This window comes from Choristoneura fumiferana, chromosome 10 (assembly GCF_025370935.1).
Source record: "Choristoneura fumiferana chromosome 10, NRCan_CFum_1, whole genome shotgun sequence".
Taxonomy (NCBI): Eukaryota; Metazoa; Arthropoda; class Insecta; order Lepidoptera; family Tortricidae; genus Choristoneura; species Choristoneura fumiferana.
In genome coordinates this window covers 19,391,628-19,414,542 of record NC_133481.1, presented here as the reverse complement: position 1 = coordinate 19,414,542, position 22,915 = coordinate 19,391,628, and the positions used below count along the sequence as shown (strand labels likewise).

At 38.8% G+C, this 22,915-nt stretch overlaps 1 protein-coding gene across 2 annotated transcripts in view; it reads left to right on the top strand.

The window, feature by feature from the left end:
• Positions 1-17,068, top strand: part of LOC141431658 (uncharacterized) — a 56,751-nt gene extending 39,683 nt beyond the window's left edge. Inside the window, exons 2-4 of one of the 2 annotated variants that reach the window (XM_074092840.1) lie at positions 13,994-14,113; positions 14,663-14,827; positions 15,310-17,068. In XM_074092840.1, the coding sequence (XP_073948941.1) occupies positions 13,994-14,113; positions 14,663-14,827; positions 15,310-16,569 (1,545 nt within the window). In that variant the 3' untranslated portion in view covers positions 16,570-17,068. Of the gene's footprint in view, positions 1-13,993; positions 14,114-14,659; positions 14,828-15,309 lie in introns of both variants that reach the window. The other variant, XM_074092839.1, reaches the window with a different exon arrangement.
• Positions 17,069-22,915: the final 5,847 nt, after the last annotated feature.

Here is a 22,915-nt window from a genome sequence, read left to right as displayed (position 1 = left end):
ACATGAGAATGTCTTCAACACGATTACAATTGTACACAGTAATACGGTATTTGCCAGCTCCTGGTTTTGCCATATCTTAATATTATTATGAAAATATAGATATACAGATAGTGTTTAGCGAAGAGAAAATTTAAATCGGTTGAAAATTGGATTTATAGTGTTTTTTTGAAAAATCTATATACCTGTCTCTTTATCAAACGCTTTTCTCTATGCAGCAAGTGTGAAATCACATGCCAGTATGTCTTTCTCTGTCTAATCTTGAATTTCAAACCTTTATAACTTTGTTATTTGTAAAGGTAGCTTAAAAATTGTTTTTCTATTCGATAACAGGCATTGTGTAATTTTAATTTATAAAACATATACAAAATAGTCAAATACCGTATTATGCACACCATAATTACTTCTACTACCTAATTTCTATTTACAAACTTAAATAATACTTGTTGTAATATTATAGATTAATGAAACTTTTTTTACAAGCTTATTTAACTTGCCCTGTTAGTAAATACCTATGGGTAAAATTTTGGAAGCAACATTTAGCCCACTTCCAGTGGCCGGATTAACTTAAATTTTAGCTTACTTATGTTTTGGTGACAATACATAATCTGGTAGTGATATCCCGGTGGTTCAGGCTGGATCGTCTCTGCAGGAGGGAACTCCTCAATGGTTAATGTCATCGACTTGAAATTTGATACGAAAATGTAGTTTAGATGACAATGCAAACGCAGTCAACAAAAAACGTTTTTTTCGTTAATCCCTTAAATTGACAAAATTGATTCAAACCTCGTCGTCACCTTGTAGTCCAAAAACATCTACATAAAAAAAAACAAAAAGGCCAATTTAAGGTTTTGGGCCGAATATATCATTAAAGAAGCCGTGGTGGCCTAGTGGTTTGACCTATCGCCTCTCAAGCAGAGGGTCGTGGGTTTGAACCCCGGCTCGCACCTCTGAGTTTTTCGAAATTCATGCGAAGCAATTCAATGGTACGTGTGAAGTTCCCAATCCGCACTGGGCCCGCGTTGGAACTATGGCCCAAGCCCTCTTGTTCTGAGAGGAGGCCTGTGCCCAGCAGTGGGACGTATATAGGCTGGGATGATATCATTAAAACCTTTCAACAAACATAATGCGTGCGTTCGTATGATTTAAGTCTAGTGTTAGAATCGAAGCCTGTTCAAGTCTAAATTATTCATAGCAAAAATAATAACCCGCAGCCATTTCACAGCTCCGGCGTCGTGTCGTAATCGTAACGGTATCGGATCACGATCGCGATAGTCATCCACTCGGTCTTAACATACAATGTATATTTAGTATCCTATGCATAGATAACAGTCGCGAAGTGTTGCGAAACTCTTTCTCGATTTTTAAGTATGTGGCATTGTTATTCAACTCTGTGCCGTGCTAGATTTAAGAATAGGACGGATCTATCCAATACCCTCTTTACCATAAGGGAACACGGGGCTAGTGCCCGGGCACCCCAGCTCAGGGGGTCCCTCGAAAGGCCCATATATTCACTTTTTTATTTCAATCCGATAAAAAGTCATAAGTAATAGCAGATTTTGCTCAAAATAAATCCCATAAGCCAGTATATTCCTATAAGCCCTCTCATTATGAAAGGAGGTGCCCAACAGTGGGAAATATATAGGCCGAGATGAAGCAGCCTGTATCTTATTTATTCACACATTCAAAAAAATATCATTCACTTTCTTTAATTTCCAAAAGGGCCCCAAGTTCTTATGTACCCCAGGGCCCCGCTTGACCTAAGACGGCCCTGGACCCATTTCTATCCGTGGATGTAAAAGCGACTAAGATACCTAATGTGAGAATGGGTATTGCTCTAGACTAAATAGATTGCCAACTATGAACTCCGGACTCTATAGAATAGAATAGAGTAAGAGAAGAGTAGAGTAGAATAGAGTAAAGTAGAGTAGAGTAGAATAGAATAGAATAGAATAGAATAGAATAGAATAGACTTTAAGGCAAGGGGAATCCACCACACAATTTTACCAAGAAAGTCGTGCGGGTTCACTATTGGTCCTGATCTGACAACCACGATCACTCTGTCAAGAGGAATTGTCATCGCTATATTAGCCGTTGGACGTCCACTGTTGGACATAGGTCTCCCCAAACACAAGCCTCGCCCATCTGTTTAGCCGTATACCGACTCATAAGAACGAATATCTGCAAGGCATCCAGTGTTTTTAAATTATCTGCCTTAAATGTCGTAATATCTATTGAGATTATAGATTTTAATTTAGATTTCTGTCGCCGCTGGCTATTCCGTCAGATAGATGCACGATAGATGTGATCTTGATCATGTGTTGAGGTGTGCCATTTAATATCGTGCTGGAAATTGCTTAACTTTGAGTTTAACATGTAGAAAAAAAATCGTTTAGTTTGAGTTGGACTCGGACACCAAAAACTTCGTAATAGCTATTCTAATTATAAATAATCTGTCGATTAAAGAATGACTCTTAATCGACGTATTATTTGGGTATTTTAAAGAAAGCTTTGTTTATGGAAATACAGTTTCTAGTGTCACTTCTGGTAGATCCTACTAATATTATAAATACGGGCGGTAGTAATCTCTTACCACTAGGACACCCACTTGCTCGTTTGCCATCCAGTCGAATAAAACAAAAAAATAAAAATACGAAAGTTTGTAAGTCTGTTTGTTTGTTTGTTACTCCATCACGTCTAAACCGCTGAACCGATTTAGATGAAATTCGGTATACAGATAGTTGGCGTCCCGGGGAAGGACATAGGATTTTTTTTTTTTGACTAGATGGCAAACGAGCAAGGGGGTCTCCTGATGGTAAGAGATCACCACCGCCCATAAACATCTGTAACACCTAACATTTTATCTCGGATAAGTTCATAGTTCCCGCGGGATAGTGAAAACCGAATCCTATGCGGACGGAGTCGCGGGTAACGGCTAGCTATTGAACAAATAATGAGGGCGTTTGCTTCATTATAACTTTTTATAAACATAAAACACGTGAAATGAACAGATTATACGACAAATAAATTTACAAAAGTGAACATATCCTTTGAAGTGATCTCTTAAGCCGCGTATCCACTAGAGGCAGCCTCGGGCCGAGCGGCTGCCTCGCTCCGAGGCCGCGCAAGTGGAGACGCTGCCAAAGGCACGGCTCAGACTGAGGCTCCTTTGAGCACGGCCAAAAAACCGACAAAATATGGCTCGGCTCGCGGTGCTCGGCCTGAGGCTGCTCTAATGGATACGCGGCTTTACAGTTAACCTTTGAATGATTGACATGACTTCAAAAACAAGAGTAGAGCAGACACACATAACAAAAGATAAGACGAGGAGAAAGGAGTAGAAATCAAAAATTAACCTAAATACCTAAACCTAAATAGTCTTGATTGCGTTTGGCTCATGATATATAACTAATCACAAACTTAACACAAATGCCTGTCAAAATTGTCAAAAATACGTTACAATAGCGCCAACTAGCCTAACTACGAAACTAACTAACTACGAAACTAACTAACTACGAATTCGACAATAGAGGTTCGTATCGTACGGCAAGATTCGAATTCGAAGTTCGAATTTTCCACTTCATAGTATAGACTTTATCACAGATACCCTTATTGTGCGGAGTATAATAAAACACAGTCCTAGAGAAACAGTAGTTCAACATTAACTAAATTGGTTCACCATTACTGTAGGTCGTAAAGTTAGGGCATTACTGCAAATGCCTCACGCGCGAGCAGTTCTAGCCACGACTTGCTACTGATTTATAGGCTCTACAGGGTTCACGATGTTAAACAGTGTTTAATGGTAGACTAGCGTATCCCCGCGGTTTTATCCTTATTAAGGAAATAAAAATACGACCAAATAGGGAATATTACGCAAAGCTCTGCGCAGGAGGTGACACTAGCGTATAGGAAAAGGAGTTCGGGGTACAGAATAAGTAACATAATAGGGAAAATCATTTGATCTTCGCTGTCCTTGTTTGCATTTCGTTGTCCCTGTATTTTTTTTTGTTATTTTTTCTTTAACTGTATACTGTTGTTTTTAAGTATTTTATTTGTAATTATATTATTATGAAAAAATGACTTTCTGCCAAGTTTCTTGCGGCGCATTCTTCTTGGCAATGATAGTCTTTCCGAAAGCGCTTGGTTAATAAATGAATTGGCCTATTTCTGAAATGATTTGTTCGTTGAAAAAATGCGTAGTAAAAGACGAAGCGTTGTAAACTGTTTACGAATAGCAATGATTGTGTTCATGGCCTAATTGTCAGCCATTGAAATGATATGAAAATTAGAAATTTGCACACCAGGGTTGAAAAAAAAATTTTTTTGGGACATGTATGGCTCAAACTTTTATTGAAACTAGATACTTACAGCGAAGCATATTAAACTTGTTCAATTGAGTCAAAATGAATACGTTGTAAAGTTACAAAACAATCAGTCATGAACGTCATATGAATATGACGAAACTTAGCCAAGTTGTCTTTGCTGATAAACGGGGCGACACTCACTGCTTGAATAGAATTTTCTTTAGGTATAACCCAGTTCCAGAGTTTGCCACAGGGAATGCAATAAGTTTGTAATATCTATAGTAAAGAAAAGGCAAAATGGGAAATAAATAGCAACAATCAAATGACGATTTGTGATTACGTTGCACTTTCGATTTTGAGCTTAGATCGCGAATGACGTAAAAGACATTTCTTTCCGAACTATAACCGGCTTTATTTCTATGACGTTAAGTGCAAATTTCTGCAAAAATATGAAACATTGTTTGCTACTTTTGTTCATGTATCTTATGTGTGTATATGAAATGGCGTTGCTGAAATATTCCAAGGTTAGTTCACTGATGAAATCGAATGAAAACAGGTGTTTTACAAGTGTGCAAGAATTCAAAGAGGTTAATGTTTAGTATGCATACTTGAGAAAGCTGACGTGGAATTTACTTGCATAACTCATTTTGAGTTCTATTAAATCTTACCCATACCTAAGCTTTATTAAACTTGATTTTTCCTGTTTTCATCTTCAAAAATGGCTCTGTCAATCCGAGAACAATTTTGCAAGTAAAAAGGCCGTATTTCGCTGTTATTCGGAAAAAAAATAGTACGAAACGAAATAGTTAAGTTTATGCAAAATATGTGTGTTCATGCAATTCCTCCACATCCACACTGTAAGAACACACACAAATCACACAAACCCATCTATCACCACCACCTCACTACACTGACGCGTTTCGAAGAGAAGAAGAAGAAGAGCTCATCTTTAGAGCAACACAATCGTACACCATGCTACTTACCAGATGTCAGATGTTAGACTAACAAACCTCAAAATATGAGAGGTAAAGATGACCGATGAGTCGATGACCAATAAATGACTTACTGATTTTTGTTTAAGATTCCTTTAAGTTGCTTTATGATTCCGTAAACATTGAAAGTAGATATCGCTTAGCAATTCAGCCAAAATGATTGCATCTAAAATTGTTATAGCCATTTACAAGAAACTAAATCTGAATTAAGTCGCTAAAGCCCCAAGACCTATCTCCAACATCCTATAGCTGATACGATAATGATGATGATGAAGTCACTAAATCTGGTTTAAACTTGACAGTTCCATACATTTTGACACTACTGAGCTTTATTATTGCAATTTTTTTTCGAGCATGGATTATTAAAGTTGAAATAAAGTTTAATTCTGTTTTTTTTTGTTAAAACAATCGAATACGACCCAACAAGTAAGAAAAAACAATGTTTTAACACAGTTACACCTAAAGTTAGAAAAAAATATGTAATATCTTTTTATGAACGTTATAATTAGCCCTTTAAGCAGTTGGACCGTGTTATTTTTTACGCATTTACATTAAAACTTTTTTTTTTACTTTTGAGAGTGAGGTTACATTAAAAACATTTTTTTTTTACTTTTGAGAGTGAGGTTACATTAACAGTTAATGTAACCTCACTCTCAAAAGTTAAAAAAATAGTTTTAAGCAATTTTTGTCCAAATAATGATTAACTAAATTTAAATCGTTGATATTTTCTCTTTGCCTAAATCTAGTGATGTATTAAATCTAGATTCAACCACACGCCTATCGAACGCAACAAATTTAGTTTCACCTATCCCGTTGTCTGTCTGTCTGTCTATCTGTCTGTAATCAAATCTTGCAAGCTAAATTTGACCGAGTTCCAGTAGTTGGATTACCTTGAAATTTGGTATACTTATGTTAATTGCGTGACAATACAATAATCTGGTAGTGACATCCTGGTAGTCCAGCCAGGATCGTCTCCGCAGGACGGAACTCTTCAACGGTTAATAGCATAGACTTGAAATGTAGTTTGGGTGACAATGCAAGTACAGTCAACAAAAAGTACAGCTAGCAAAAAAAGCTTATATTAAAAATGAAATTTTTGTGGTTAGGTTATTACAGTCGAGTTCATAAACTTGTGAGCAAAAATTTGATCATAAATATCTGAACACGCTTCTACGCCGTTCATAATAGAGTCGTGTCCAGATATTTTTGATCAAATGTTTGCTCACAAGTTTATGAACTCGACTGTACCTATACCAATAAAAGGGTAGTATGATATTTTCGCTCTATTGGTGCTCTGGACCTTCCAAAAGTGGTTTAAGCACTGTTGTTTATGTTGTAACAGTTGATTTGATCAAATTAGCAACCGATACATACCTTCTGGCAACTGACCACCCACAACATAAAAATACCGAACGCAATCGTGACCCGAACCTAAAGCCGACGGCTATGCGCAAGCGCATCGAAACCAAAAGGACCAAACCATCAACCATACACATAGCATTTTAAACTTTATCAACAAGTGAAAGAGTTCAAATTATATTTGTTATAGTTACCACTTGGCAGCAAAATGAACATCGTGTACAGAATTCAATATGTTTTTAAAAAGTTATAGTGTTTTTTAATGTGGTAACATCGGTGACGAGAAACAGGTGTTGCCACATTGGGTGTAGTGTACGTTCAATGGAACTGTCGCAAGGTCGAGATTAAGGGGGCAGTTGTGACAGACCAATATGATATGTTATGTTCTCTGAGTTTTTTTTTTCACTCATGGCAAGCAAACATGCGGCTGGCCTGATTTTAAGAAAAAATACCTTATAATGACGGCGTTTATTAGTGAAATAATTTGACTAAAATTATTTATTTATATTCCAAATCTGAAAATCTAGTTTGACGGATAATTATAAATTGATCTTGTTTTCCTGGATTAAATGAAATCATTAGAGTTATGGTATTTATTTACTATACAGGCTTGGAATTATTGTTTTTTTATATACGTATACTTATTATATACCACTATTTTTGGTGGTAACTACAATATCTATCCATTTGCTAACTCAGAAGTAACCTTTTGTAGAATAAAGGCGTAACAATGTTTGAATAATCGAATAATGTTATGTTTCGTCGTACCTATTTTTCTTTCAGGCCTACGAGTATAACTTTAAATACCAAATCGAAAACAAACCGCTTTTTTCATGTTTTTCTTTCGTCATCACTAATAAGAATACTTAATTGTTAAATGTCAAACTGTAAAATTGTTAAATTCGCAATCTACATTTTTTTTCTTATTTTTTTTTATTCGACTGGATGACAAACGAGCAAGTGGGTCTCCTGATGGTAAGAGATCACCATCGCCCATAGACACCTGAAACACCAGGGGGATTGCAGATGCGTTGCCAACCTAGAGGCCGAAGATGGGATACGTCAAGTGCCAGTAATTTCACCGGATGTCTTACTCTCCACGCCGGAACACACACAACAGTGCAAGCACTGCTGCTTCACCGCAGGATTAGCGAGCAAGATGGTGGTAGCAATCCGGGCGGACCTTGCACAAGGTCCTACCACCACAATTCGTGTATCATATGACACTTAAAACTTTTATTTGCCAAATAGTATATTGGCCTTCATAAAAAATAACATCTTTATTTCACACATACCTACTTGAGATAATATGAATATATTACCGCAATCCTATTGAATTAATTACCAATCATAAATTAACACGAATTAACTAGCGCAATATTAGTTTAATGAAACTCAATTAAAATTAAAAATACAAGATAACCTCAAAATCCGAAGCTATTCAATACATAATTGCAACAAACTTATTTTATCTAGCGGCGAAAACTGGAGCTATACATATGCCTGTAAAAAGACGTCTGCCTTTAGATGGTGGCGCTGCTATTGCCAGCAAATATAAGTTTGTTAATCAATATTGTAGTAGCAGAGCATGTATGCAAATATTTTTACGATTTCAAAATAGATCAAGTGACCGTTGAAATGTGAATTTGTTATTAGAAATAGTCGTTCAATCACAGAAATGTTGCAAAATAGTTGATTGTAGATTAAATTTATAGGTAATTTAAACCTGACAGTTACTAAGACATTTTTAATTATGAACATTTGACCTCAAAAGAATGATTTCATGTAATTTACAATGTCACTTCTTCTGTATTATAACAAAACTACAAACTATCTACAATTACCGTTACCCGTACTATTCAAAATGCTATCCTTTTTAAATGTAAAAGTGACTCTACCTGCCTGATACCTCTTCACCCTTAGCACCTAAATAAATTTGGTACGGATATAGCTTGAGACCATAGGAAAGACATAGGATTTCCTTTCCTGGGTGTGCGCCTCCTCTCACGCCTTTGATAGTGTACAAGAGTGCAGTTTTTTTCAGTTAAAAAAAACCGTTCACGCTTCATGAAAACTGTGAAGACATGGCGAAACTATAAGTAAAGGTTCCATTTTTTATATTTTAACTACAAAATCCTAAAATGACGATGATGCGCTTTCACTACTAAAACTGACGTACCCACTGTTTTTATTGTCACAAGAACAATTTTCCATTCTTCTAACGAAACTAAGTAAAATTACCAGAACAATAGTGTCATAAACTCAGCAAGCTTTCACAAATCTTATTAGAAGTTGATTAAGTCAGATACAAGCCTGTCTATTGCTGTAATACCATGCAATACGTTACATTTTGCCCTGGTTATTACAACTTAATATGTTTACCAGATGCTAAGTAAGTATTGTCCAAGAGATGACGCCATTTTGATCTCACTTTCACTTGTTATTGGGGCGTTTTTAAATTTCTCCATTAGATGCCGAGCTTTGAATACAGCATGATTGTTTTACTTAAGTAGATATTTTTTATGATTTTAGAGGTACCTATTTGGCTTTAACTTTAGAGGGTAATGCGTGACTTGACGTATTAGAAATACACTCATCATCATCAGACACTCCACTTAGCGTCCACTGCTGAACAAAGGCCTCTCAGTTGGAACGCCACAACGAACGACAACTCGCCACTTGCAGCTACCGGTTGCCCGCAACTCTCGCAGTGTCGTCAGTCCGCCTAAAAATACACTCAATTAGTAAAAAATTTAAGCTCAAATTACATTTTATTGGTGGTTTTGGTTGGTTAGGTGGTTTAGGGGTACAGCATGCGCCTCGGACTGGCGAAAACCCGGGTTCGAACCCCGGCTACGTGGCTCCGGCATTTATTTTCTGTTTTTTTTTTCAATGTGTTCTAGTGACAATATAATTAAGTATGATGAACTCCTTAATTATCGAATTAGCCCAATGAAAAGTAGCCCTTTATTTTACTGGCCAGTAGTTCTAGTTATGTCACGCGCTCGCAATACCCAGGAATGCGGCCGATTGCAATTGGAGTGAGGTTACGGAGCTACGGGCGTATAAACTGTTGTACACACACGTAACAATTCCCACCCAGTTAATGAAATTTTACGTGTCACTTGGACTGTAGTTAATGATGTGTCGTAACTTTATGGTTAGTTTTTAAGTAAAACGCATGAGTGTTTATGAGTGTTATTTACATTTTATCTGATTTTTATGTATGCTTTTGTCCACACTGCAATCAAATTCATGAGCTTTGAGGAGGGAAAACGTTGTAAGGAATACTACATAATAATATATTACTTAAGCTGTTGTGAGACATTTATTTGATATAACCTACCAACAAAAAGTTGGAAAACCCCCGACATCGTCACTTCAAAGTTCAATATCTCAAAAACGGCTGAACCGATTTCAATAAAACATGTCTGAGAACCATTGCTAAAAACCCTGCTTTCATCAAATAAAAAAACGCATTCAAATCGGTTAACCCGTTTAAACAAAAAATGAAAATGAAAAGATTTATTCACACAGACACACATAGCGGTCAAACTTATAACACCCTTATTTTTGCGTCGGAGGTTAAAAATTACTACATTATACGATTCAACTCACGAGTAGTCAGGAACGGTCTTATAGTTTAGTAATTTAATCAAATCCCGTGTGAAGGTGTGTGAGAAGTTCTCAATCCTCACTGGGCCCGCATGGGAGCTACGGCCCGTGCACTCATCTTTTAATTAAATATCTTGGAGCAAACAGCGGTAAACAACAAAAAAAAAATGAAGACGATTAGAAAATGCCTAACGACCGAAAGTAATTATTACATAAGAAGTTTAAAGACTTTTGGCCTTGACTCTCGGTCTATTGCCTTATTTATATGCATAATGACTCATCCAGTAGGTAGTTATTTCTAACTTAGAAAAAAGTTAGGCAGTTGGCAAGGTAAGAATGTAATTCGTAGCCGCGGATTCTCTCAACAACGGTAGTAGATTTTTTGACATTTATAAGTGCTAAACTATTTAAAATCATATCTACTGCTTATTTTCAACCCCCGACGCAAAAAGAGGGGTGCTATAAGTTTGATGTCAACCTCTACCTAAGTATCTGTCTATGACATTGTAAAGGCTGACCAAGAATATAAAAAACCTGACGCGAGGGCAGCACTTCTACGTTTTATATTGCAACATTCTTTACACTTACTAAGTATTCGATACCTAACAGTCATATTGACAACGGTGTCGGTGATGTTGCTTAAAGGAATATTTCCCTCAGACTTTTTCTATGACAAATACTTTTATACATTGTGAATTATTTTCCTTCCAAGGCTATGGATATTCTTCGGCATTTTAACGCACAAAAACACAAAACAACACTTTATAATACCACGCGCAAACAACGTTAAACTTTGACAGCAATAGACAAATGACCTTTGAATTTAGTGTTACCAGTGCCAGAAATTAGTTCTACTGATTTTTCGCAATATGGCGAGGTTTTTATAATTCTGGTCAGCCTTTACATAAGTTTGATGTCAACCTCTACCTAAGTATATGTCTATGACATTGTAGTGTCGGAGATTTTTCAACTTTTAGAGGTATAAGTTGGCTAAGTTATTTATTATTAGATGAAACCCGGCTTCGCTCGGTTAAAACGTAGACTCCTAATAACATGTTTGAAAAAAATTTTTGCCAGTGTAAAGACGTCGTACTTATTGAAAAATCTGACGTATATTCCTAGCCTTAATATTATTACAAACGTACTTTCACAGCTAACCTACGTATCGGTATTTTTCTAGTAGATATTTCTCCTAAATCTTATTTGCCCAAATAACTGAGATGTCTCTGTCTCATTATCAAAGAAATTAGACCTAAATATACGCACGATTCGTCTGTCGATCGATCTGATGAAAATCGACGAATCGTACCGTGTGTGGGACCCTTAAGAGGTCACAATGGAGAACGAAATGCAAACCTGTGACACGTGATGACGTGACACTAACGCCACTTTGATGTGATGACTTTGACATGTTTACTTCGCAACGCCATTATATACTTAGTAATTTATTCAAGTTTATATTGAAAATACTCGATAATCCGAATTTCCGCCTACAAGTTGTCGACTCGGATTGACTAATTTTTACGCTCTTCAATTTGATGTGCATTTCGTTCGAGTCTACCGTAGACCGTACGAAATTATTAATATAGAATGTTTCGCACGATCAATCAAGACTTCATAACATTGTCTTAACTTGAACGTTAAGTTAATGAACTTTGCCTGATAAGTTCAAGAGCTGCTGTCACCGCAACACCATGTAATTAGGCAAAATTATACACCCAAGGACGCAGCTTGTGGTGGATTTCTGATTGGATAATTTCATATATGGGTAAATGGGTCGCGTTTTAAAATTTCTTGGTATTAGCTGGCATTGAGGTAATTCTTTATTTGGAAACGTTGTTTTAAAGTTCCCATTACACCGCATTATCAAGTGTAATAGCAATGTGGCAGGCAAAAATATGTTCTTTGTATAGAAAAGTATTTGAGACTACGCCCACTAGCACACTTCCTAACCAACCGTCGCCGTCGCGCGTCATGTATGCGCTTGACATTCCGTTCCTGACTCGTTCCTATTACGGTCATGGCATGATACGGTGCCCCTTTAATCAAGACGAAGTTCTGCTTTGAAAACATCCAAAGGTTGTCACGAAACTGCAACGGCTAAGTTTTTTTTTTTATTCGACTGGATGGCAAACGAACAAGTGGGTCACCTGATGGTAAGAGATTACCACCGCCCATAGACACCTGCAACACCAGGAGGATTGCAGATGCGTTGCCAACCTAGAGGCCTAAGATGGGATACCTCAAGTGCCAGTAATTTCGCCGGCTGTCTTACTCTCCACGCCGAAACACAACAATGTAAGCAAGCACTGCTATTTCACGGCAGGATTAGCGAGCAAGATGGCGGTAGCAATCCGGGCGGACCTTGCACAAGGTCCTACCACCTGCTAAGTTTGCTTAAGAGTTATTAGTAGCGTAAGAGTAAATACTTTCATCCCAGCTTATATACGTCCCACTGCTGGGCACAAGCCTCCTCTCAGAACAAGAAGGCTTGGGCCATAGTTCCCACGCGGGCCCAGTGCGGATTGGGAACTTCACATGCACCATTGAATTGCTTCGCACATACTTAACAATAACAATATTTTAAATTACATAATCACAATCAAAATAACGTAAAATAATTACTGCCTATTATTTGGAGCGCACTACAGTGGTTGACATACACTCCATCCAACCTGCCGGTGCCGGCAAACATTGTCAATAATAACAGCCTAACTAACTAAAATATACCTACTCGTACTTGGAAAATTCCGTACAAAATACAAAATCCTTAGATAAATATTACTTAAAAGAATAAAAATTATAAAAAAAACACCTCGTCTAAAAGATCTGCCTGTGGTAGGGTTCCCATGATGCTAGCCGTATTACCCCTCCGGACCGCAACGGCGATCCGCTGGGATAAGTACGCACCAGCTCTTGGTTCCCCAGAAGCGTCGACCAACCGAGACGACAGAAAGAAGAAAGAAATACATTTATTCACATCACAACACAACAATAGACAACACTACACAAGACACCACTATATTATTAAGTGGGATAGTATAGATAGGTAGTAAGATAGAAGGTATGTCTCATTGCGAATTAAGAACGCCCCAGCGCTGATTTTCAGCCAGCACCGTCGGTGGCCCTCTGACCACTATTAACTATAGCTAAATTTTTTTTTATTCTACTGGATGGCAAACGAGCAAGTGGATCTCTTAATGGTAAGATATCACCACCGCCCATAAACATGTGCAACACCAGGGGTATTGCAGATGCGTTGCCAACCTAGAGGCCTTAGATAGGATACCTCAAGTGCCAGTAATTTCACCGGCTGTCTTACTCTCCACGCCGAAACACAACAGTGCAAGCAATGCTGCTTCACAGCAGGATTAGCGAGCAAGATGGTGGTAGCAATCCGGGCGGACCTTGCACAAGGTCCTACCACCTGTAAGACATATTAAGACTACATGAATTTATAAACTACGAAACATATTTATTTTGTGACTTTTTTTAAATACTAAGTTACTATGTGAACATAATATAGTGTACACACTTGCCAAGTATACATATATACGCGGGCTTAAAAAAAAATCGAATGAAAAAAGAGGCTTTGTGAAATATAGATAGGGCCTCTTATTTTAGTAGAGGCCAAAGAGCATGAGTAAATATCGAGGCTACCCTTAACTCCATTTTATGATGATAGTAGTGATGGCAAGGAGCTCATTCATCTTTTCTCCTTTCCAGGTGGTATGTCTCCTCCTGGCGACGGGTCTGGCGGCGGGCGCGCGTCCGCGGCCCCGGTACGAGCCCCAGGACCAGTACGACTATGAGCCACAGGCTCAGGAACGAGCCTCCGGAGACCAGGTAACACGTCTTTACTCGACTGCCCGAAAGAGGATTGGGTAGGGGTTGGGTCATTTTCAATTCTTTTGGTCCTCTCTGAACCCTAAACGGCTGGATGGCTTTCAACATTGATAAAATGAAGCGCAACTGAACTTGTCTAGTTTGCGAGATGGCGCTGTTATAGTCATCACATCACACATACTGGACTGTCATACTGGACATACTGGACTGTCCAGTGGTGATGTAGTGGTATGGCACGCAGCACGGAATGCTGAGGACCTGGGTTCGATTCCCAGCGCTGGTCTCTTTTTCTGGGTTTATTCCGTGTATCCATGTTTTAGTTTGTATTTTCGTTGGATTTTCTGATAATCTACTTACCTAACTCCCATTGCTTCCGTTATTTTTACAATGTTGTTCTTCACTGTAAAGCTCGTGTATAAAATGTAATTTCACACATTATATGCTATTATAATATCTATAGTGAATTCTATTAAACAAGTTTCATCACAAAACAATGCAAGTACAAGTGTGTCGTCTGTAAAACTAATACCATCCTCGTCCCCCCAGCAGGTGGTGCTAGTGTCGGCGGACGAGTACGACGCCCTCTATCGGGCGGACGAGCGCCGCGACGAGTACGAGCCGCGCGGAGTCCCCCGCGCGCCCGCGCGGACGAAGGCCCCCGCGCAAGAGGGCCCCAAGCAGCCCCCTGTTCAGACCATCAGGAACTACAATAAGGTACCTACTGAATTTGATGTTCTTTGCAGTGTTACAAAAGTTTTTGTGGGTAGGATCTTGTAAAAAATCTGTCTGGATCGCTACCACCATCTTACTCAGGGATTCTGCCATGCCCTGCCTGAGATTGAGCTCACGATCCTTTGCGTGACAGGCCATAGGTCAAACCACTAGGCCACCACGGCTACCAGTTAATTACAAGCACATGAGATATTCTGCAGCCTTCCAAGCTTTCAACGAATCTTCATCCTTCTGGCGTTCCAAAATCTAAGGGCGGTAGTATTTTTCTTACCATAAGTTGATTCTCCTTGCCACTTTATTTCATAAAAAATAGTAGTTCAAGTCAGAATTCCTCTTTTCATTCAAAATCGCATCGTTTATTCTGCAAGTGCAAGTGGTACCTAACAGACTTAACTCTAAGCTAGAAATAGAGGTAGAACATAAAATTCGATATCAAACTAATTACTTCTTTTTTTTACTTCAAGGTTAACGATGACGGCAGCTTCACCTTCGGCTACGAGGCTGCTGATGGCTCCTTCAAGGAGGAAACCCGAGGCACCGACTGCGTCGTCCGTGGCAAATACGGCTACGTCGACCCCGACGGCAACAAGCGCGAGTTCACCTACGTCTCCGGAAACCCCTGCGACCCCAACAAGCCCAACGAAGAAGAAGAGCCCGAAGCCCCCGCTCCCGACTCTGCGGAGAGAGACGACGGCATCCCCAACTACCCGACCAGGCCGGCCGTCCGACCAACGACTACTCGACCCACCACGACCTACTTCCAAAACGATTTCAGAGATGCTGATGAAGATGAAGTTGAAGAGGAACCTCTCCAGCATATCAGGCAGCGTGTCGTCCAACGTCCAACTCCCAGACGTCCAGCGTACCAGTCCCAACAGATCGCTATTACCCCTCGACCAGTAGCCGCGACGACCCCACGCGCCTTACCACCCGCAACTACCTTCCGTCCTCAACTTATCCAAGTGACTGCTAAGCCTCAGTACAGTCCCGAGCCAGTAGCCTACTCCCCGTCTCCAATCCCCAACTACTCGGCCTCACCTGCGCCCAGCTACTCGCCCTCGCCGGCCCCTGCTGTTATCACGACATCTAGACCCGGTGCTGGCCAGATCGACTTCGCTGCTGAGTTCGCTAAGTTCCATCGTGAGCAACAGCAATCTCCCGCCCCAACTGGAGCAACTAACGCACCAATCAAAGAAGTTTCTCCAAGCGGCAACCCTCTGTATTCCACTGAGTTGGTGTACGATCCTTCCAGCGGCGGTTACAACACCCAGCTGTTCCAATCCTTACCATCGACGAAGGGAGAGTTAAACTTAAATGGTCGTCTGCAACCCTATGTAGCTCAACAGCAACAACCTCAGCGTTTCATTCCTTCTCCCCAATTACCATCGATTCCATCGTCTCCTGCTTCAACGCCGTTGTTCAGGCATCAGATCCAGCACGCTAATAATCAACAGGTTTATCAGAGGCAGCAGAATGAGAATCAATTCCAGAACTCTCAACAGTTGTTCGCTCAGCAGCAGCAGCTGCAGCAGTCTCAGTTGCAGAGGGATAGGGCTGCGGCGAGGGCGCAGGCCCAGCGGCTGGCGGTAGCTCAGGGACAGCAACACCAGCAGCCCCAAAGGGCCGCGGCAGGCCCTCAGTACTACTACGTCGCCCCGCGTGGAGAGGCTCCCTCATCAGGGCAGATCGACGCGTTCCTCAGAGGGCACGGCATCCAGTTCTAGTTTCTCTATTAGTAGAATACCTTTGAGCTAGATAAATAAAACTATCGACCAATTTCGGCCTAGATTTAAAAGGACTGTCCAAAAAGAACGTCAAAGCGCCTTTTCTGATAGGAACTTCAAACGTTATTTTGGATGGTTTTTACCTGTTGACTGATACTCTTTCATGCTCTTTACCCCTAAAACCTGTTCACATGGCCATATCAGATGTTCGAGTACAACTAATTGGTCGATTCGATCGTGTGGAGTGTTGATATCTAGTTGGATCGCGGTAACGCAGCTGTCTCGCTGATCTAAAACGGCGTAACCACTTACGCCCTTTTAGAACGGTACGGTAGCACTGTAAATAGGTGAAGTACGTGTCTAATCAGTACCTTATCGTAAATAGTCGTAAGTGTAATTAGGGCGCGCGGCTAGTCGACGTCGCGCGGAAGCAATGTAAAAACATTATAGTAATTTTTGTAATTTTTGTTTTAATAATAAATTATATTTTTATAATTAATATGCTGTTTTATTATGTACTATAAATACTTCTAGCAATTTTATAGAATTTTTGGGTCAATCAAAGGTCAATCAACTTTTTAGTGTTGTTATTGTTATTCTGTCCCGTGACTCAGACATCAGTTAGAAAAATCAGACTTTATTAGAAAAATGTTTGCAATTTATACTACGAGTATTAGCAAGATTAGGAGATAAGCCATGAATTGCCTTAAAATTGTCACAACTCCTATTAACAAGAAGGAAAATTAGGTTTATACACGCTTTTCCTATTATAAACATCTACAAAAATACTTCCCATAAAAGATATTTGACCTACGGCCTTACCACAAAAAACAAACAAAATATTTTTTACAATGTTTCTATGTCTACCTACCTACAACACATGTTTAACGATTGTTTAAGTAGGTATACAATGTCGCAGTAGCACCTTCAGTTCTTGCAAAAAAAAGGGCGGAAAAATAAACACAGTTCGTCCTTCATTTCTCGTCTTCTCTCTCTGACGCTTATACTATTTAATACGAGACTAAGAGGCACAGTACGATGTTTTGTTTTGTACAAACGGTACAATATGGCTAATTACAATGATATATTAGATTATACACCAACCAATAAAGTTACCACAGGTTATTATTACTTTACTAACCTTAGGAATAAAGTAAAAACTAATAAAGTAAAGTACTTAATAATTTAAAAACGTGACATTACTTTAAAAGTGCGGATGTGTACCTACCATACGAACTTAGAATTTCGAATTTCGAAGTAGGCCCTCTGATAAACGAAATAGTGCGAAAAAAAAACGCAAAAAGTAGGTAGTTCCTTCGAAGGAACAGCCAAAGGAACTACTCACCCATTCGTAGGTAATGATTTATAGGCGTATAAAAATATCCTCGTTAGTCCTCGCGTACTTCCTAAAGTACAAATCAATATCCAATGAGAATTAACTGTCGAACTTACTGTGTGAAGTACAAATTTTTCAATGAAATAAGAAGTTTCAATCAATAATTTTCAAAGTCCCAAGACTGGGATTTCTCGGCTTGGTCTGTAGAACTATGTATGTTTAAAAAAGTCAGGACTTACGGGAATAATTTCAGACAGAAAATATCGATAATTTTACGCTCTACAACATCGTAGTCGATGCAAATATCGTCATAACTAAATTAAAGGAGATATTTAAAAAAAACTTTAGTAACCGTTAACAAACTTCTTTGTAAGTACTCGTAGGTATACTTTTTCTTTTAGAATAAAGAGAAGATCGCTTTTAAAATTAAATTGTAAAATAGAAGTCTAGAAACGAAAAAAATTACAAAAAAACTCAACCTAAAAAGCAACTCATCAACAAACTATTGCACATAAAATTACGGATAATCAAGACAATCTCGACGGTTGAATCTGTTTTTACGTTACCCAATCTTTAATTAGCGTCGTACGTCTAATTAACAATTAAGATTTACATGTTAAGCTACGGAAAGAAACCGAATATGAATACGATTAAACGATTATGTATTAAATTGCATCCGCATTACCGTCTAGACTGACTGTTGTAGACCAGAAGTTCGTGTTATTTGATTATGTTTATGACAAACTAGCTTTTTGCCCGCGGCTTCGCCCGCGTGGAATTCGGTTATCGCGCGCTGTACCCTCGGGAACTGTCCATTTTCCGGGATAAAAAGTAGCCTATGTCACTCTCGGGCCCATAAACTATCTCTATGCCAAAAAACACGTCGATCCGTCGCTCCGTTTCGACGTGAAAGACGGACAAACATACAAACACACACTCTTTCACATTTATAACATTAGTATGAATAATTAAAAAGGTATTACGTATACCCGACGCAATAAAAGGGGTTTTAAACGTATAATAGTAATAATAAATGGGCCAATCAACTACTTTAGCGACACTTTGGGTGTCTCCTGCGTTAACAAAATTGTCTCTGGCGTTACCAAAAAATCGTACTTCCGACAAGGTATTTCACGGTTTAATAGCTTAAACTTACGTAGGATGACATGTATTCGTGTACACCATCTACTAAATTACAGAAAAAAAAATTACTTACAAAAATCTGCAATTGTTTGAAAAATGTCGCGAACAGATTAGTGTGGGTAAAAAGTTGATTAGCCCAAATATCATGGGACACTTAACGCCGATTGACCTAGTCCCAAACTAAGCAAAGCTTGTACTATAGATACTAGACAACTAGTAGACAACCGATAAACATACTTATATAGATAAATACATACTTTAAATACATATTAAACAAAAGACCCGAGAACAAACATTGGTATTATTCATAAAAATATCTGCCCCGGCCAGGGATCGAGCCCGGGACCTCAAGCTTCGTAGTCAGGTTCTCTAACCACTTGGCCATCCGGTCGTCAATTAACAAGAATAAGAACGGTTTATTAGCTGATAACACACTCACCTATATAAAGGACCTAATATACACAATTACACATACATCAATTCCTACCAGCCAAAATGGCCGCCACTCAGCTATGTGTCGCGAAAAGATTTGGAGATGATTTCGCGACGCTAGAGAAGACCTGACTCACTAACTCATCAAGGCCCAGCCTAAACCTCTAATTTAACGCGAGCGAAGCCGCGGGTCAAAACTAATAGTTTAGTTTAGTTAATTTATTCATTCAATACATCAAAATTAAATACGATAATTAGCTTTAAAATGCCAAGGTCATCATTTAGATCATTACTCAAAATGAAGTCTGCCTAGATTTGGTCTGGTTGCAATGCTTGCATCGACGCCTACGCACAATCGGAACATACATCAATTTATGGCTCAGGGGTATAGATCGATGATAAATCGATAAATCCAATTTGTTACCAGTGTGATCCTGTTTAGACTACCGGATAGCCAAGTGTTAGAGAACCTGATTACGGAGCTTGAGGTAACGGGTTCGATTCCCGGCCGGGGCAGATATTTGTATGAATAATACGAATGTTTACTCTCGGGTCTTGGATGTTTAATATGTATTTATTTATATAAGTATGTTTATCCGTTGCCTTGTACCCATAGTACAAGCTTTGCTTAGTTTGGGACTAGGTCAATTGGCGTCAATTGCCCCATGATATTTATTTATATTTTATTGATTTACGTTAGGGAACCGACCGTAACACCACCAGTTTTTGCTATAACAGGACAAAACGCCATCTATTAAAAAGATCTGTAACTAAATTAGATGGTAACGGTAGTTGAACCGTCAAAAACGTCACACTCATACGCAACTATGACCAACCGCTTCAAACTAGAGATGGAACTTTTACTTTTAGTTCATTGTTTTTACCACAGATGTCGCTGTTTGGAAAAATAGAAAAGTAGTTGGATAATGTAATGTAATGTATGTACTTTGTATGACTTTGTAATGTGACTACTTTTGTGCATAGGACTGATGAGTTGTTTTTAAGATGCTTGTGAGAAAAATTTAATTAAAAGGTACCTAACTAAATACTTGGGGTCCTGGTTAGTTCAGCAGGTCTCCATTGCTGTTCAGCGGGGTAATGCTGCTGGTGTGATGGGGACCTTTGGGTCGGGGTAGGGTGCTCTGTGGCGACGCGTTCGCGTGTTAAATTTGTTCTGCTTGTTATTATTTGTGTAGTAGTATTTTAATAAAGTTTGACGAAGCTTTTATGTGATGCGATGTATCAATGTGTTTATTCCTTTACTGCAGGGCTACTTTTTGGCTGCAGCTGAAAATCAGCGCTGTGGTTCCGTACCTCAGCATTGCTGAGCTGCCAGCCCTTCGGCTAGCTTTAAGTAGACCTAATTAAACATTAATTTATAAGTACCTGATGTATACTACCTACAAGTTTGTCGATTAAACTTTTTCTTTCTTTCTTTCTTTCTTTCTTTCTTTCTTTATTTATTTTTATTAATTCGACGAAGCATGTGGCTGAATATTTTTTTTATGTTTTTAAATCATTGTTCCTTTTTTTATTTAAACTGTTAATTGTTCTATTTCGATTAAATGATTTATTTAACTAAAAAAAAAACAAATAAATAATACCTACCTAGCGATCGTTGATTATAATAGTGATAGTCATCTCGGCCTACATACATTGTACGCCCCGATGCACTTATTATCACTTAGTACCTACATACAGCTGGTTAAGCCGTGGTGGCCTAGTGGTTTGACCTATCGCCTCTCAAACAGAGGGTCGTGGGTTCAAACCCCGGCTCGCACTGAGTATTTCCAAATTCATGTGCGGAATTACATTTTAAATTTACCACGAGCTTTGCGGTGAAGGAAAACATCGTGAGGAAACCTGCACAAACCTGCGTAGCAATTCAATGGTGCGTGTGAAGTTCCCAATCCGCACTGGGCCCGCGTGGGAACTATAGCCCAAGCCCTCTTGTTCTGAGAGGAGGCCTGTGCCCAGCAGTGGGACGTATATAGGCTGGGATGATGATGATGATGACCTACATACATACCTAGTGGTAATAATAAGTGAAGTTTTTGGTAACGCCAGAGACAATTTTGGTAACGCAGGAGACGCCCAAAGTGTGGGTAAAATAGTTGATGGTCCCAGTTGGGTGTTGACATTTGTGAAAAAATATACTTTATCCAGGTTAACCATTAGTATGTTTCGTGAGAGAGAAGCAAACATCCATACATACCAGTGGCGTGGCACCGAAATAATTAAATTCCCTGCCTAAATTTTCTCGTGACATCAGTGATAAGTATAGCAAAGCTTCAAATACAAATACAAATAACTTTATTTCGCTTGAAATATGGTACAAGAGGTGTTAATTAAAAGACAATATTGGTTCACATATTTCACCATCATCTGGCATGCAAAATGTCATAAATTACAATTCTTATTTTTATATTATAATCAAAATGTCACCTGATTTATTATTGATCAAAAGAAGAAAAGTATTCGGTAACTGAGTAGAAACCCTTTAACACAAGCCAAGCTTTAAGTTTTAAGCTTGCGTATTCTAACCCCGAGGAGATGGTTTCTAAGATAAATGCAATTAGGTATAGGTAGGTGCCAGTACGGAACCCTGAAAAAGTTGACGAGTTGAGGTTCCCATCAAATCTTAACCATAATAATGAAGTGATTACCTTTTTTGTTGCTTATGACACAATATGACACAATTATGCGATAATATGCGCGTGCACATTATCGTTATCTCATTCGATGAATTGCGCAATGCTAGAACCGCGGCTTCGCACGCGTAAGTCTAGATCAGGGTTTTTCAAACTTATGGCTCCACGTACCCCTGTTAAAGTTTCTAGACGACAGCGAACCCCTACCCCCCAAAAAAGTATGTATATTATTTATTGTCATAAAAGGTAACAAATATAGGTAAGAATCGTCTTGCCAACTAAAATACAAAACTGAAACAAACAACAACAAATAACAAACAAATAAGTGTCAAATTTGGAGTTGAAATAAAAAATACAAAAAGACTCCAAAAACCAATCTTAATCATCTTGCCAGTCTTGCAGCCACCATCACGTACACCTTGTCGCGAACCCCCTACCGTCGAATAGCGAACCCCTAGGGGTTCGCGTACCCCACTTTGAGTAACCCTGGTCTAGATAAAGTTGTATTGAAATTCCTAGATTTTACTAAATTCTTATCATGAGAATACCGGGTGTGGCCTATATACGAGCAAATAATTAAAACATAGGTCATACTGGTCAAACTGAACAACATTAGTTCAGCGACTTTTAAAAATAATTAGTTTTTTAATTTTTATTACACTTTTAAGTTTATTCGAAGAAAAGCAAAATGCTTGATGTTTGTAGCGTGACAGGCGACGTCAGTTGTGTTCTAGGATGGCATACATTGATAGCAGTAATTAATTTGTATGAGAAAGGGAAAATT